General features: G+C 46.3%; 1 protein-coding gene across 1 annotated transcript in view; it reads right to left on the bottom strand.

The window, feature by feature from the left end:
* Positions 4,865–18,687, bottom strand: part of GPR139 (G protein-coupled receptor 139) — a 46,254-nt gene continuing 32,431 nt past the window's right edge. Inside the window, exon 2 of the mRNA XM_003124564.4 lies at positions 4,865–9,514. Within this exon, the coding sequence (XP_003124612.1) occupies positions 8,580–9,514 (935 nt within the window). The 3' untranslated portion in view covers positions 4,865–8,579. The remainder of the gene's footprint in view (positions 9,515–18,687) is intronic.

Here is an 18,687-nt window from a genome sequence, read left to right as displayed (position 1 = left end):
GAACCTAAAAAAGAACAAAACTAGTGAATATAACAAAAAAGAAGCCACAGAGATATAGAGAATAAACTAATGGTTACAAGTGGGGAGAGAGAAGGGGGCATGGGGTAATATAGGGGCAGGGAATTGAGATAAGGTACAATTATTATGTATAAAATGAGGTATGAGGAAACAACACAACACAGGGAATTATAACCAATACTTTACAATAACTATAAATGGAGTATAACCTTTAAAATTTTTGGATCACTCTATCACATACTTGTATCATGTAATATTGTGTATCAACTATACTTCACTAAAAAAAAAAAGAATTCATCATTGGCTCAATGCTAGACTCATCTGAAGAATTTTTAAAATACTGCTATCTGGATTTCATCTTGGGTACTGGGATTTTTCAAAAGCTTCCCAAAGGTGTAAAACCACTGTTGTAAGGTACAGCAGTGCAGTGCTTCCCAAACTTTAATGTGTGTATGAATCCCCTGGGGATCTTATTAAAATTCAGATTCTGGCTCAGCAGGCTGGGTGGGGCTTGTGATTCTACATTTTTTCTACAAATTCCCAGATGATGCCTGTGCAACGCTCCTGTCTGGTGGAGGAGCAAACCACAGTGGGTTTTGTTTCTGTAAGAAATCCTACCTTAAATAGTTTCATAAAGTAAATATTGCTGTCCCAATTCATTTTTTTATGAGAGAGGTGAAAAAATCTGTGTCTTCTTATATAAAATCATTTTAACTTATATTACCTTTCTTGCTCAAATCAAATTCGCGGCCAAAGGACTTCAGCACCTTGGACAGAAAGCAAGGCAAGTGTTTTGAAGGTGTGCCTAGGCTGGAGAATACCAAGAATTAAAATCTGCATATAAAAGCATTTGCAAAACAATGACATTGAAAATATTACTGAGGGTGGTGCAGGAAAGTTTTAAAAAGGCTACGCTTTTTTAAAAAAAATGCCTTATCTGCTAGTAGAGTCTATATTATTTCATTTACAGTTTTGTGAGGCCAATACTCTACTCTGACAGATTTCATTAGATGCATGAATTATATCATGAACTAGAACCATATGATATTATGACCTGATGATTTCTGACTCCTCATTACTGGCATTGGAGGATGACTTTGGCCTAAATAGCAAACTTGGATGGTGAAAAGGGTAATGGGAACAAGCTGCAAATTCAGAAGAGGGTTGAGATGTCAAAGAAAATGTGTTAAAGTGGCCTAATGAAGTGGCTCATAGACCCAGACAGGACTGGGCTTAAAGGACACCAGATAATAACTCATCATGATATTGTACAAGCTTAATTTAGTAACCAGTGAGACTTAGTTTTTTCATCTGAAAAATGGAGGTAACAATACATCTCCTCAAGAGTTATGGTGATGAAATTAAGTGAGAAGATGACATCAATTTCTTACTTAAAATTCTTTTTTTTTTCCTTATTAGGGCCATATCTGAAGCATATGGAAGTTCCCAAGATAGGGTTGTATCCAGAGCTGCAGCGGCAGGCCTATGCCACAGCCACAGCAATGCCAGATCTGAGGCACATCTGTGACCTGTGCCACAGCTTGTGGCAACCTTGGATCCTTAACCCACTGAGCAAAGCCAGGGATCTAACTTGCATCTCATGGATACTAGTGGGATTCTTAACCTGAGTCATAACAGGAGCTCCGTCTTAAAATTCTCCATTGACTTCCCACCAATTCCTTACCAGGATCCGCAAAGCTCCACATGATTTTGCTCCTGCCTGCCCCTCCCCACCTGTTCCATTCTACTCTCCCCTGGACGGCTATGCTTTAACAATACTTGTCTTCTATTTGTTCCTTGAGCACTCAAGGTTGGCCGCATTTCAAGGTCTCTGTCCTTCTTGTCTCTTAGCCTGGAATATTCTTTGTACGACTGTTCCATTTTAGTTTGGGTTCCAGTTCTGTTACCTTCTGAAAAGGACCTTCCCTGATTAGGCTGCTGTTATTTCTGCCTGACCTGAGTCACCTCCCTCCCTCCTTCCCTCCTTTCTTTATTTCCCTCTTTCTTTCCTTCCTTTCTTTCTTTCTCTTTTCTTTCTTTCTCTCTCTCTAGAGAGCTCTTTTTTGATATCTAAATGAAATAATCTCTAAGATCCTCTCCAGCATCCAATGACAGTAAAATAAGACTCTAACCTTGGCTGGCTATTCTGTAATCGCTTCCTATCTCACTTCACCCTGGGTTTTTCACTGCTTTGTGCCTTAGCACCTGGCCACTATGGACTACGTCACCTGCACTCTCTTCCAGGCTGACTTCTGTTTGAACTTTTCTGGGGGTGGGGGGCGGTGTGTGGCATTAGCATGATATCACAGGGAAGGAAGAAAGGGGTTGGGATATCCTGTCCCTTCCTCCCTGGCATCACATCTCTGGCTGTTGTGTGGCACCTGCTTGCTGGAAGGCCTTTCTCCCCAGCACAGCCTACTCTGAGCTGCAGTAACAATTACTTCCTCCCACCACCCACTGCCCATCGGGCCCAGGGAGGTAATAATAGCCTAGGGAGGCTATTATTTCCGGTTTCTGGGTGCCTCAATAACTCTTTTTGGTTCCTTTAATCTTGCTCAAATTGGAGTTCCCTTCATGGTTCCTCAGTTAATGAACCCGACGAGGATCCATGAGGATGCGGGTTCAATCCCTGGCCTTACTCAGTGGGTTAAGGATCTGGCATTGCCGTGAGCTGTGGTATAGGTCGGATCCCATGTTGCTGTGGCTGTGGGTGGCTACAGCTCCAATTTGACCCCTAGCCTGGGAACCTCCATATGCTGTGGGTGCAGCCCTAAAAAGCAAAAAAAAAAAAAAAAAAAAAAAAAAAAATCTTGCTCAGATCATTGTTTCATTGCTTTATTGAAATCATCTGAGTGAGATTTGCTTCCCTCTAAGACTCTGATTGATATGCAATCCATTTGGAAATATATTCTGAGAAATTGAGTCTAAGACTTGCTGCAGAAAAACCACACGGGCGCTTACTGGACCTCTCTGTGAAGATTTCTTCTTTGGCTCCATCTGGGTCCCTCGTGCTGCTGTTGAAGTCTCCTGCCCTCTTGTTCTATCTCCAGTGGAGAGAAAGATCATGTTACTGGTAATATCATGGTAATACCAGGTTACAAAGCTCCATGGACATGATAACTCCTCGTGTGGAGTGTTGGCGAGAGAGCCTCTCTCTTCCCTGTAGGCCTGTTTTACTCCTTTTTAATCAGAAATGTTTTCTTTTTCTTTTTATGGCATGACAGTGACACATTCTCTCAACAAACCCAGGAAATTCACAGTGTCTATTTATCCCGTAGACACAAGCTTCTTATCCCCCTTGTTGTGTCTGGCAAGTGCTCAGAGTAATGGCACACCTTCCATGGAGGCTGAGCCATCACTTTTAGCTGGGAGCACTAATAAAAGGATTCTTATTTAACAGTCCACCCTCCATCAACTGAGGATGTGCTGGCCTTGCCTTCTAGTGTCTGCTTGCCACCTTCTTAGCAAAATCTTGGCTTTCCTGCACTTCCCTCTCACCTTGTAAGTGGCTTTCATTCTCCGAGGTGATGCAAAGACAGACGATGACACTCGTTTGTGGGTGGCTGTCAGAACTGATGGTGGTTTATGTGGGACACGCATACACAGCTAGTCTGAGAGCTGTGGTTGGGATTCCTAACAGAGTCAATTTATAAAAAATTCTACCTCGCAGGGAAAGGTCAAATCAAATGTTTGATTATGATGCTGTTATAATATAGTTCATGCTTGGATGACTTGGGTTTGAAGAGCTGGAAAATTATGCAATACACCCAACTCGAAAAAGGACACAGAAAGAATGTGATCTTTTGAAGGAATGAGTCAGAATCTTGCAGCCGGGATGAGGAGTCAGAGTGGAAAAGATGAAGGGCTAGGTGCCTTGGGTTCTACTCCGGACGAAAGCATGAACCTCTTTGGGTCCGGCAGCCTCACCTGGAAAAGGATGTACAAATGGAGGCTTTTCTTAGCTCTGCTGTTAATATTTACCCCAGGAAGTATGTACTGGAATTACTATGAGTCCGACTTTCTGGAGAGGAAATTTAGAGTCAGAGAGGTTGAAAACTTTGTCCAAGGCCACACAGCTAGAAAACGGCAGAGCCTGCAAAATTATAGCTTACAATAACTCACTCCAAGCCTTGGTTTCCTGACTCTGAGAGTTTCTACTTACCTTGCAGGCAACTGGGGAACGTTAATTTTGACAGCGTTTTCTACAGGAGGACAGTCTGTCAGAGCTCTTCAAGGACTCGTTCAAGGTCACATATCCAGTGAATGCTACAGCCAGGACATGAACCTGTGAATGTCTGACTTTAAGTCTAAGCCATCATGCTAGATTTCTGCTTGTGATTACAGACACCACTCCCTCGAAGATGTGTAGAGAATGTGGTCAGAAGAGAATTTAGATTTTTTTTTTTTTTTTTTTTTTTTTTGCTTTTTAGGGCCGCACACGTGGCATATGGAGGCTCCCAGGTTAGGGGTCCAATTGGAGCTGTCGCCGACAGCCTACATCACAGCCACAGCAACATGAGATCTGAGCCAAGTCTGCAAACTACACCACAGCTGATGGCAACACTGGATCCTTAACCCACTGAGCGAGGCCAGGGAATCAAACCTGCATCCTCATGGATACTAGTCGGTTTCATTAATCACTGAGCCACGACAGGAACACCCTCCCCCCACTTTTTTTTTCCAGTGGTCTTAAGTTCTGAAAAATATCTGGCTAACCAGGTGGAAGGTGGGACTCATGTCTCATCTGGTACCAGCACAAAGTATATGGAAGATGCTTATTTAAAAATATCAATCAGAGGTTTGCCATTGCTGGAGCATACCTGCAACTACAAAACACCAAGTGTGCACCATATTAGAATTTATTATAATACAAACAAGTCCAAACACGATATAATATCTAATTAAGAAAATATGAACATTTACTATTTTTCTATGGTAACATTCTATTCCATTCTTTAAACTGGAATAGCCAACACAAGAGTCTCTTATTCAGTTTAGGCAGGCTCCCCGCCCCCTCCTCCCCTTCCCCCCCGGTTGGACCAGTAGGCACCAACTGTGCAAAGTAACTTTTCCAATTGCAGGATGTTTGCAAAATTAAACTTCATGCCTTCTCATGGTCTGTCTTTTACTGTTAGTCTGTCACCTTCTTCATCTCCTTCCCATGAGACAGTTCAGTCCTCGAGTGGTTCAATAAAAAGACACAGTGTGGAAGTGCGTAGCATCACTGCGTGTCCAGCCAAGGATACAAGTCGTCCAACAAGAGGGATGCTAGTTAACAGCCTGTGAAAGAGGCATCACAAAAACCTGATCTAAGGCAATGGCTTCAGTGCCATCAACAGCAGCCGTTTATACCACAGGCTTCAAAAATCAAGGCTTTATTTCCAAAACTGGCCTGAAAGAAAAGGCTTAAAAGTTTATTTTTTTCTTAAAAAACCATCTTACGTTATCTACAAGTATTACTATAAATAATAATAAATTAAAAGTCCTTAGATTCTCTGAAACAAGTTTGAGGAGATATGTATCCACCGAAGCCCACGGGCACGTGTCCGCATTTTCACCGGAAGACGACACCTCACTGGATTGCCTCTGAGAGGCAGACCTCTTTTAAATATTATGTTATCGAAATATAAACTATCGTCAGAAGGAAAAGAGATTACCACCCTACTTGGTACAACCTCTGTTGTTAAGAGAAGTAATTAACGAGGGAACGAGGAAAACCTTCCAAAAGTACGCCCAGTTTTTGGTTTTTCAAACATCCATAGTTTTTACATACAACCAAACATGTCAAGCAGGGAACACAGAGGTCCACACGCATATCTTCCCTCTTCCATACATTCTCCCAAAAGGCATTGCTTAGCCTTTCTAGATATTGCACTGTGACTCCTTCCTGTGGAGCTCAAACGAGCATTCTTTTTTTTTCAGAGCTATGTGTTTCAAAATAAATAAATAAATAACTATATGTCTCGAGATATATAGATCTATATATATATAGGTCTATGTATCTTGGGTGTAGGTTGCCTTTGGTCAATGTTTATTCACAAGGGAGTGTGGTGGGATCGCCTGCCACACACATTTAATGAACACGTAGGCAAAGAGGGCTGCTTGGCAAAAAAGGAACAGAGAAAGGCCAGTGAAGGGGTGTGAGGAAACCGGTCCACCCTTCCATGTGATGCCCTGGGGAGCGTGTGAGCCCAGAGATATGGATCTGCTGGTCCCTCAACAAATATCAGGAACCTCTTGTCGCGAGAGCAGCCTCCTGCACCTGTGCGAGCCTGGTACTTGCTTATAGCTGTCACACGATACGGTCCCCCAGTGCCAGCCACCTCTGTCTTGTCCTCAGTGGGAGAAGCAGCAAACCTGTTCCAGCGTGGGGGAAGAAGCTTAGCCAAGTTAGGTGTTTTTTAAGGGATAGGATGTGGTCTCGACCACGGCTTCTCCCCGAGAACTTTGCAGAGGTAACTGGCTCTGCCTTTCTCCACTTGCACTGACTTCAGAACGCGTTTTGGGGTAAGACGCGGCTCTCATGCAGTCATTGCAAAGGAGGAGGAATCAGAACCCTCAGGATGAAAGTGACCTTAAGGGGACACTGAATTAGTGTGGGGGCCTCGGCTGAAGTTTAGGGATTGTATGGCATCAGAGCTTTTTCTACCCTGCTCATTTATTGCAAGTTTCCTTCAAAAGGGTAGACCTTCTTTCAATTCAGGGGCAACAATGCCATAAAAATCCAGTCTGAGGAACCCGTAATTCCAGGGGACTGTCTGCTTTTGGTTGGGTCCCCCTGAATATCATACAATTCCAAAATCACCTTGGAAGACTCGTCAGAACAGGGATACACTTCAGATACTGGGAATCTGGGAGAGTTTTTTTTTTTTTTTTTTAAAGACAAACTGAGGAGTTCCTGTCATGGCTTGGCAATAATGCATCTGAGTAACATCCATGAGAACGCAGGTTTGATCCTTGGTCTTGCTCAGGGGTTAGGAATCCGGCGTGGCCGTGAGCTGTGGTGTAGGTGGCAGACATGGCTCAGATCTGGCATTGCTGTGGCTGTGGTGTAGGCCGGCAGCCAAAGCTCCGATGAGACCCCTAGCCTGGGAACCTCCATATACCATGTGTGTGGGCCTAAGAAGACACACACACACACACACACACACACACACACACACACACACACACGACAAACTGAGAAAACCTCCAGCATGGATTTTGCTTTCAAAACACATCCCTGGTACCTAGGAGCCTAAGATAATGAAGTCTGTGTATGCATTAGTGGGGGCACACAGGAGTGGTGACTCCCAGGGAAGCCTCTATTAGTTACATCTTAGAAGTGTTCTTGCCTTGGACAGGCAAGGGGCGAATAAATAAACACATTCCTATTTCATTATTTTGCAAGGGATCTGGGTTAAATAGCATCACTGAAAACTGGCACCTCCCTTTTGAGCCATGTGCATGCCAGGGCAGACATGCAGATCGCATGGGCACCTTGCCATCGCCATTTGTGGCCGAATGGCACTGCCAGCTGGACGGTGGGGCAGAGCCGACAATGGCTCCCTTCGCCCCTGGAAAGCTACGGTTCCTGACCCTCAGACGAGAAATCCGGTTCGGAAGTCACTTCAAGGAAAACAGTTGGGTGAAGGGTTTCAGCAAGCAAGAAGGCAGGCTGGCAAAGGCTTCTCCAGGAAGCTTGCGTGGCACCACCGCATGATGTGACTCTGAGTAAAGAGATGATACGCAGCTGACACGGGGATATGTTGAAACAATGGCAAGACTGGGCTTATTTTTGTGTGTTTTGTTTTTCTGGGCTCAAGAAATCCTCCTTCCCCACCCCACCCCTGACACCCCAGGCAGGGTCTTTGTTTTGGAGGCGCTAGATAAAATCTATACATAATGGTGAATAGAAAGGCTGCAGACCCCTCACCCCCCACCCCTGAGGTCTGAGGCTCATCCTTCCATTGGTTTGGAGTCTTTCCACAGAAGTTCTGGGCAGGAGTTCGAGCAAGATTCCATCCTCCCCGCCCCGTCCCCACAATGTCACTCTGCAGAGAGGGTGCCAGGGTCCCTTCAAGACCAAAACCTTCAGTGGGACAAAGGGCACCTTGGAAAATCCCCCAACTGGTCAGAATTGTTGGCTGCTGGAAACAGCCCGGGGACCCGAGGGATGACCTCGGCTCTTGGAAGAAGAGTGTGGGTTCAGCAACCGGCTAGTGTGGCTGGTGGGTCACTTAAATGAGCAGTTGCCAGTGACTGTGGATGATGCCGCGGTGAAGTCATAGGCTCTTAAGACACCCCCTCCGATGGCCTCTTCAAATCGGGAAGGAACTTTTACTGTCCCCAGGACTTGGGGGGAGAAAAAAAAAAAAGGCAGAAACGAAAACAAGATTCATGCTTTTCTTTCCTCTCCTCCACCTTTTCTCATCGACCTGTCTGAGAGTTGCTCAGTCCGTGGAGACGGGAAATCAGGTTGCCGCTCGCCCAGAGAGCCGATCAGCCCCCGGATGGGCCACCACTTCCCCATCAGGAAAGGGATTAGGCAGAGGCACGAGGTGCCCTCCCCGCCTCCGGGGTCAAGGGGAGACTTTTATAGGCTTTCCGTTTTTGTCATACTGGTACACCAGCATCTTGATACAGTGTGAGTTGGCCGGCGAGATCCAGGGGCTACTGGTTATGGAAAAGTTATGGTGGGTGTAGAACTGGGCCGGTTGCTTCTGACACTTGATGAAGGCCTTGAGGGTGGCGGCGGCCATGGAGCGGAACCGCTTGCTGATGAAGCAGTAGAGGAAGAAGTTGATGGCCGTGTTGAGGAGGGCCAGCATGTTGGCAACGTCGGACACCACGTGCACCAGCCAGCGGTTCTGGATGGGCGCCCCGTAGAGGTGGTAGAGGATCATGACGATGCGCGGCGCCCAGAGGGTGGCGAAGATGGAGGTGATGCTGAACAGGATGGCAGTGGTCCTCCCGGTGGAGTAGCCGCGGAGGCGAAAATGGCTCTTCCGCCGGAGCTTGTACACAATGACCGAGTTCAAGATGAAGAAGATGCAGCAGGGCACCAGGTACACGGTGAAGCAGTGGACCCAGATGAGGACGTGGTGCACCGAGGTGCTGCTGTAGTCTTCCGTCCAGATGTTGGGCCACCAGTAGTAGGGGATGCTGGTCAGGAAGCAGGTGAGGTACACACTCACGATGACCTTGCGGGTGCGGGCTGGGTAGGACACAGTGTGGTACTTGAGGGGGTGGCACACGGCGATGTACCGGTCGATGGTTAATGGAACAGTGATCCAGATGGACGTGTGGATGGACGAGAATTCCAGCACTTCTATGATCTTGTCCGGCACCCGAGGCATCTGCACGTTCAGGATGAAATCTTCCAGGAGGAAGTCCACGAACACGATGAAAAAGAGGACCAGGATGTCCGCGGCAGCCAGGGCCAAGAGATAGTTGTAGGAGGATTTCTGCCTCCTGGCCACCAGCTGCGAGAGGATGATCACCGTGAGGATATTTGCTGTGGAGACAAGAGACTCCGGTTTAGGTGGGAGCAAGAGGACTGTACTGGCTCCGAGGGGGCCCTAGGTATAGTGCACTGGGCACGCCCATAGAAATCGAAGGGACTGGGGAGTTCCCAAAGTGGTGCCGTGGAAACGAATCCGACTAGGAACCAGGAGGTCACGGGTTCGATCCCTGGCCTCGCTCAGGGGGTTGAGGATCCCGTGTTGCCGTGAGCTGTGGTGTAGGTCACAGTCGCGGCTCGGATCCCACGTCGTTGTGGCTCTGGCGTAGACCAGCAGCTGTAGCTCCGATTTGACCCCTAGCTGGGAACCTCCATATGCCGCGGGTGCAACCCTAAAGAGCAAAACAACAACAACAAAAAGTAAAAAAGAAAATAAACTAGGGAGTTCCTTCATGGCTTAGTGGGTTAAGGACCCCATCATGTCTCTGTGAGGATGTGGTTTCAATCCCTGGCCTTGCTCAGTGGGTTGAGGATCCAGGATTGCCAAAAGCTGCAGCATGAGTCACAGATGTGGCTTGGATCCAGTGTTGCTGTGGCTGTGCCGTAGGCCCCAGCTGCAGCTCTGATGTGACCCCTGGCCTGGGAAATTCCACTGCCACAGGTTTGGCCTTAAAAAAACAAAATCAAAACCTATAGCTTTAGAGTAGGTAATCTACCCACATGGAACGTACTTAAAGTTAGCAAAGAAAAGTAAAATTTCATTCCACTCTTGTTCTCCAACCACCCAAGTATCCCTCCTTCACAGCAATCAGAGCTAATACATAATCTGTGCTTACATATGTCTCTAGGACATGCGTGCATGTAGTGTTTGCAAAAAATAGTGGCAATAAATTATTTTTCTTGGGGCCAGGACTGTTTTGAAATGCATCCACGTAATTTCTGATCAGTTTTAAGAACAAACATCTCTCCGAAAAAGATACACCTGGAAAGGCATTCGGGACTCGCTCTTGAATGATATCCCAGGGAAGAACATCTAGAAGTCATTCCACACATTTTTTTCTCATTAGTTTTCACCATCAACCCTGAAATTCAAACACTATTAATCCATGTTCGCCAACAAAGGTCTCTTAGAACTTATGTCGCTTGGCCGAAATGCAGCGGCAGGGCTGGAATCCAGGGCTTGCTCTCTCATGTGTGACTTTTGAAATATTATGCAATTGTTCACACGTGAAAAATGACTTGTAGGTACGCACCCTGGTGTATTCATCACTCAGGTTAAACACAATTTAACATTTTGCCACATTTGCTTTAGTTCTTTTTCAAAAAAGAAGGGACACTATAGATACAGTCAAAGTCACGAGGCTTATGGTATAGAGGGGAGATTTATTTATTCATTTAGTTGTATTGTGAATACAAAAAGGTACAAGAGAGTAAAAACAAAAATAAGTGCAAAATGAATAAGTACAAAAAGATACAAGAGAATTTCAGATAGTGACACTATACAGAATAAAACCAAGGGATGAGACAAATTGATGGGGAGGGGGTTAGATTGGACATTTGGGTTCAATTAAGGATGAGAAGAGGGGCTCTTCCATAAAAAGATCCATGGGAAAAGAATTCCAGGCAAAGAGAATGGCAAGTGCCAAGGCCCAGAGGTAGGAATGAAGTTGGTATTCGTGGAACTAGAAGAAGGCCTCTCATCAGTCTACTATCATCCCAATTTTACAGGTGAGGAAACTGAGGCTTGGAGCTCTAGGGTATCTGCCCAAAGCTGCACACTGAGTAAGTCAAGAGTCTGAAGGTGACTCTAGCTCTGTCTGACTTGATGGTATGTCAAGTTCTGCTTTGTTTTTGGTCACAGGAAAGGGTTTTCAGTCAGAGGAAAGTGATCCCCGTTCCCTAGGTTATCCCCGACTTAGAGAAATGCCATCATTTCTCAGAATCATCTTTCCATTCACTAAGCAATTCCCACACTCCCTTCTAGGTCCCTGCTCTGCCCCTTAGCCTATAAAAGGGTAGAAATGAATAAATACTGAGGTCTCCCCAGAAAAAAAATGTTACATACAGTCGTCCCTTCACTATCTTTGCGGTATTGGTTCCCAAATCCACAGATGCTCAAGTCCCTTATAGAAAACTGCAGAGACAGTCAGCAGGCACATGAAAAGATGCTCAACGTCACTGATTATTAGAGAAATGCAAATTGAAATTACAGCGAGGTACCACCTCACACTAGTCAGAGTGGCCATCATTAACAAGTCAACAAATAACAAATGCTGGAGAGGGTGTGGAGAAAAGGGAACCCTCTTACACTGTTAGTGGGAATGTAAATTGGTACAACCACTATGGAAAACAGTACGGAGATTCCTCAGAAAACTACATATAAAACTACCATATAATCCAGCAATCCCATTTCTGGGTATATATCCAGACAAAGATTTCATTGAAAAAGATACATGCACCACTATGGGCATCGCAGCACTATTCACAACAGCCACGACATGGAAATGACCTAAATGCCCATCAATGGATGAATGAATTAGGAAGAGGGAGTACATGTACCCAGTGGAATACCACTCAGCCATAAAAAAGGACAAAATAATGCCATTTGCAGCAACATGGATAGAACTAGAGACTCTCATACTGAGTGAAGTAAGAAAGAAAGAGAAAGACAGACACCATATGATATCACTTATACGTGGAGTCTAAAATATGGCATGAATGCTCCATCAACAAAACAGAAAATATTATGGACATGTAGGACAGACTTGTGTTTGCCAGGGAGGAGGGGGAGGGAGTGGGATGGATTGGGAGTCTGGGGTTAGGAGATGAAAACTCTTGCACTTGGAGTGGATGGGCAGTGGGATCCTGCTGCATGGCCCAGGGAACCATATATCTAATCACTTGTGATGGAACAGGATGGAGGATAATGTGAGAAAAAGAACATGTGTGTATGTATATATATATCACACTTTGGGTCGCTTTAGCTGTACAGCAGAAATTGACAGAACATTGTAAATCAATCATAATAAAAAATTAAAAAAAAGAAAACTGTAGCATTCAGATGGCCCTGTATCCATGGATTCTGTATCTGTGGATACAGGGGGATGAGCGTATTTATTCTGCAGAGAATGATACCACCACCATCTCTTGCTCCCTCATCGAACTCTCTTTGGAGGGTGGTGCTAAAATGTCTCCATATCCAGACTCTTTAAAAAGATTCCAGCTCCATCTAATCAGTGCTTGAAGTCAGGCAGGTCATCAACCTCAAATGAAACTGCCAAGTATACCTCTTTGACAGTTCCTTAAGTTTCTGGTAATTGCCTCTCTTGAGAAACTAACCCGCAGCCATTTGCGTTTCCCATCTATTTGGGGGCAGGCAGATTTGCTCCCCAAGGCAACATCGAGAGCCCTTAGGACATCCTTGCGATGAGAGAGATGTGTGAGCCACAGAGACCCAGAGAGGAACGGAACTGTGCCTGCGTATTGATTTTCTGAAAGAGAAATGAGCAGGTAGAATTTTCAACGCTTAACTTTTGACATTTGCTATAATTCCCCATATGGGAAAAAATCCTTTCATTTCCACTGTGGCAGCTTTCCTCCCAAAGAACAGCGATGGTGTTGACAGGGTCTGCGTGTATTTATAAAGAGTGAATGAGTGAAACGAACCCAAGCCATCACTGCCTGAAATTCCATTTCTCAGCTTTTTTCTCCAACGAATGGGCCCAAGAATCTGTTGTTGTGGAAACCTAACCAATCCAAACAAGTCCCAGTGAACTTTAAGATCAAAATGTCAATGCTTCTAAAAAAGCAAATCCTTTCTGTCAATGGACAGGTGTTAGCTCCTGGGGAATATAAAGCCTATGTTTTGTGATCGCAAAGCTTCTTGGTTACATTCTTGGGAGAATTCATTTCCTCTGCTGTGCAGCTTACTGTGCTCCAACTTGAGAGGATCTGGGGGAGCAGCTGAAAGAACAACACAGGTCAAGCTGTCAGACCCCCCCCCCCCCACTGAATGCACTGGGTCAAGGTCTTCCAGAGGTATTTTCTGGGTCCATGAGGACTAAGAGGTCCCTGCAGAGTCCTGGAAAAGGCCCTGACTGGGAGTTCCGAGTTTATTTCTCTTAATTCTGCTACATTTCCCTCTTTTTTTTTTTTTTGTCTTTGAAAATTACTTTTTCAATTAGGAAAGTAAAATATACTTATAAAAACCTGGAGTTCCCCTTGTGGCGCATTGGATTAAGAACCCAACATAGTGTCTGTGAGGATGTGGGTTCGATCCCTGACTTTGCTTTTTGGGTGAAGGATCTGGTGTTGCTGCAAGCTGTGGTGCAGCTCACAGATGCGGCTGAGATCCTGCATTGCTGTGGACGGGGCATAGGTCTGCACCTGCAGTTTCGACTCAGCCCTTAGCCCAGCAACTTCCATCTGCGGCAACTGCAGCCCGAAAAAGAAAGAAAAAAACCCTCCACTATATCAGTGTATAATATTATTATTAGTTCACTTTTATTGAGCATTTATTTATAAGCATCTTACATACAATACCTCATTTAATCTTTACTACCACCCTGAGGCTGGAAAAATTACCTGAGAGCATTAAGACTCAGAGATGTTAAGTAACTTCTTTGAGGTTACACAGCAAGTAAGCTGAGCCAGGACATTAAGCCAGAGTTTTTGTCTTCCTGAATTTGTACATTTAACTATTATAGTAGATATTGGAAAGTGAAAGTCTGCCCAAAGCCCATTTTCTGGCAATATTGTGGTATCTAGTCTCTCAGATGGCCCCCAATGAGCCACATTTTCTGGCATTCATTTCTTGATGTAGACTTCTCCCCCTGAATCGGAACTGGTCCTGTGACTCACTTTTGAGCAATAGACTATCGTGAGAGTGACACTGCAAGACCAGAGAGTAAGTGAGCCTTTCGAATACTTGTTTTGGGATGCTCCATCTCAGAACCTAGCCAGGAGGAGGTTAAGCCACATGGAAAGGCCATGTGTAGAGACTCTGGTTGAAAGCTCTTGGTGAGTCCCTGGCTGCGACTTTGAGAGGGACCCCAAGCAAGAGGCATCGCGCCCAGCCCAGTCAGCCCAAGAACCAGGATAAAAAATCATCAACTGTTGTTTTAAGCCTCTAACTTTTAAGGTGATTTGCTATGCTGTAAGCAGAACTCTGGGGGTGTATATCTGTGGGATACTTATATGCCTGTAATTATAAATACAATTAGTAATAAGGATGATTATCACAAAATGAGATCATACAATGATACTCTTGGTTGTGCAAGCTGGTTTTTTTTTTTGGTTGGAACTAAATCAATTGGAAAAAGATGGATTTTTTTTTCCCCTTGTCAATAATCATGAAATATTCACCTACGCCTGGACATTATTTATTTTATTACTTTGGCCACTACAGAGCTTCATTAAGCATCTTTGTATACTTCTGTAGAATAAATCCCCAAAAGTAGAAATGCTGGATTAAAGGGTAACATACATTTTTTCCCCTCATCTTCCCCGCCTCCCTTTTCTTGGTAAAGGGAGTTAAGAGAATCTGTAAAAAGGAAGAGAGCTTGAGTTGTAGCTACCAAAGGACTTAGGTTCAATACCAGAAAGAATTTTCTGATGGCAATAGCCATTATGTGAACAAGAGCAGGTCACTGACACCAGAGCTGCGTCCTCTATGTGGGTCTTCAGAAAAGAACAGAGAGAACAGAGAGTTGCATCTGGGCTGATTCAATTCCCGGCATTACCTTCTGCAAAGCCTCCTTCTCTGCATCCAGAATTAAGCTCTTGTGAATTTCCAAAAAAGAGGACCATTCACTCCTTCCGGGCGCCACCCCCTGTGTCCTAAATGCGCCCCTCCACCTTCCGGGTGCCTCTCTTTTGCACTGGAAGAATCAGCCCTCGGGTCCCTGGACGCTTAAGGTTGCTGACATCCAGAGCAATTCTAGTGGTGTTATTTACGCGCCGCTGGGAGATGCCTCAAGGACAGATTTTTAGGAAAAGCAATTTCTAAGCCTTCCAGGCAAGAAGTCAGCACTGCCCTTGTTTTGATCAGCAGGGGAGTAGGGATTGAATTGTGTGATGGGGCGTTGCCTCTTGGGCGCAGTCACCTCCCTTAATGATACCCGCTCCACTCCGGGACCTTGGAGCGGAGGAAGGGGAAATGAAAAGCTGGGGCTGGCTCTGGAGTTCCAGCCTCTGTTCCCTCCCTCCCCACCTCAACTCCCCTGCAGGGGCAGGGAGGGCGCTGGGTCGTCGCATCCAGAAGGGCACAGAAGGGGAAGGAGGCGTTGCCTCTGTGGCTGCAGCAGCACCCACTATGCGGAGAGGCATGTGTGCAGAGTGGGCGATGGGCTCCTTTGCGCCTTCCCCATGGAGTACAAAATGCATTACTGTGCCCGGAACTGACCGGTGAGTGGTGAGCCTGAACCTGTGAGTCGCTATGGGCCGGGAGCACGACCGCCTCGCACACTCTCCCACCTTCAGACCAGGGTCTTTGTCATCCGTGTCTCCATTGCCAGAGGATGTGCGGCAAAAGAGAGGATGTGCAGCATCCAGAGGTGTTTCGGCGCCGCCCCGTCTTGCCCATGCTCCTGGTGGGCACCGGCGGACACCTGCAGCGCCTCAAGGAGCAGATCCATGCAGTGTGCTACCTTATTTATTTATTTATTTATTTATTTTTATTACTCAAATGAATTTATCACATCTGTAGTTGTATAGTGATTACAACAATCTGATTTCACAGGATTTCCATCCCACAGCCCAAGCACATCCCTCCACCCCCCAAACCGTCTCCTCCGGAGACCATAAGTTTTTCCATGTCTGTGAGTCAGCATCTGTTCTGCAATGAAGTTCAGTCTGTCCTTTTTTCAGATTCCACATGTCAGTGAAAGCATTGGATGTTGGTGTCTCATTGTATGGCTGACTTCACTTAGCGTGATAATTTCTAGGTCCATCCATGTTGTTAAAGATGCGGGTATTTCATTCTTTTTAATGGCTGAGTAATATTCCATTGTATATATGTACCACATCTTCTTGATCCACTGCTCTGTCGATGGACATTTAGGTTGTTTCCATGTCTTGGCTATTGAAAATAGTGCTGCAATGAACATCGGAGTACATGTGTCTTTGCGAGTCGTGGTTTTCTCTGGATAGATGCCCAGGAGTGGGATTGCTGGATCACATGGTAGTTCTATTTTTAGTTTTCTGAGGAATCTCCATACTTTTTCCCATAGTGGTTGCACCAATTTACAATCCCACCAACAGTGTACTAGGGTTCCTTTTTCTGTGCTACCTTGAAGGCTAGTCCCTGCGGCAGGGATGGCATGTCTGCTGAGACCCCATGCCTGTCAAGCATGGGGAGGGCAGTCCTCCAGGGACCCTGGCACTCAGCTCCTGCCCCTCAGCTGCAATCAGCTGTACCTTAGTGCCTTGGTGCCTTAAGGATGAATTCTGTGCCCCTTGGGATGGGTGTTCCCTGAGTGTCTTTTTCTCCTTATTAAGGAGGCCCACAGGGAAAGGGGCTTTGGGTCCTGCTCCATGTTGCATGGCAATAGCAGGTATTCGCCAGAAATCTCCCAGCCAAGGTTAGACTCCCCTCCAAGAAGCCAACGCGGTGCCCCTCTGCATTTTCCCACACAGACATATCTGCCTATGTGCTGCCTCCTCCAGAGGAAGGAGATCTCAGCTGTCCAGGCCCTAAAGGCTCCTTTGCTGCTTTTGGAATTGCACCCCCACCCCACCACTGCCACCAGGATGCTCTTTTCCTTCCGCAGAGAAGGATCCACAGACTCCTGAGATGAATGTGCCCTGACTTACCTCCTCCATGCCCTCCCCCCGCCCCATGCCCAGGTCTTATGCACCTGCTGACTGACTCAGCCCCCCACCCCCTCGGGGTTCTTGGGGGCCTTTCATACCCCCATCAGCATCAATAAAACCTCCTGTCTCCATGGCAGGGTGATGGGGGAGATGATATTGATGAGACTTGGTGCTCAATTGTACTGGCCTCTGGGACGGTGCCTGGAGGTCCTCAGGGGGTTGTGCCCTGGGGGCTCCTGGGAGGGGAGCAAGGAAAGGTTTCCCCAGGGCAGCTGCCCCTCCGTGTCCTTCCAACCCCAGACGCTGCCCACTGCACTGGCCCAGGCCACCCTTGCTTCCTGTTGTTCCACTTGCTCCAGGGCAGAAGCCAGGGAATGGGTCCAAAGGGTCATTCGGTCATTTTGCTCTTTGCAGGCTAAACCTCACCCCAAAGATCCAGGTATCTGAGAACCTGTCTTCGATGGAAGAGGTTGTGAAGTGAAGTGATTCATCTCCCTCAGCCTCAATTCCTACATCTGTGAAATTGGCACCCTTCTAAACCGTGCCCTCAGAGGCTGTTGGAAAGAGAGATGAAATAACGTGTGTGTAAAATGCTTGGTGTAGCTCTGGGCACACAGTGAGCACTCCGTAAATGTTAGCGACAGTGACTTTTTACACCTGGCCCCTTCAGTTGAGCCGGCAGTTATTGAGCCAGAGGCCAGATCCTGTGCTAGAAGCAGAGATGAATAGGGAAAGAGTCTGAGCTCTCAAGGAATCCACAGAAGATTCTCCTTTACCTCCATGGATCATTCCAGACCCTGCTATCCTGGCACCTTATTGCCTCTTACCCAACCAATCGTGGAGCTGCAGCTGTGTCCGCAACCCCCCCACCCCCCCACCCCCGTGTTTCTGCTTGATGGAGAAAAAGAATTGGCCATGATCTATGGAACTATACCCTTAAGAGCCATTACTGCATGATGACTCGGGCATCTCTGAACAATTCTCTGAAATCGCCTTTGTTCTTTTTCAATGTTAGTTCTTCTGTTGCTAGCTCTTTGCTTTTCTCTGTAGCTTTACTCTCATGCCCTTTCCTAATATTTTTTGGAGGAGCCCAAGAGGTGCTACCACCTGTGGCACTTGAGTGGGTTCTTTTCCCAACAAGGATCAGTGTTTCCTCCTTCCTTTGACTCTCCCTTTCTAGGATCTCATGCCAAGAGTGTGAGCACAGCCTGAGGCAGGAAAGACACAAATATTCCATCATCAGTTGATTGGTAGGGGCTGCCGGCTACCATGTTGACAATATTCTAAAACCAGGCCTGGATCTTAGCAGTGCTGCACTGGATTGGCGATGCCTGCCAGGGTGGACCCAATGCGGTGGATTTGCCAGGAGGAAGTCTTGGGCACTGGATCCATGGTGCAGCCTTCTTTTCCCCCAG

Source organism: Sus scrofa, chromosome 3, assembly GCF_000003025.6.
Source record: "Sus scrofa isolate TJ Tabasco breed Duroc chromosome 3, Sscrofa11.1, whole genome shotgun sequence".
NCBI lineage: Eukaryota > Metazoa > Chordata > Mammalia > Artiodactyla > Suidae > Sus > Sus scrofa.
This window is presented reverse-complemented; position numbering and strand designations above follow the sequence as displayed.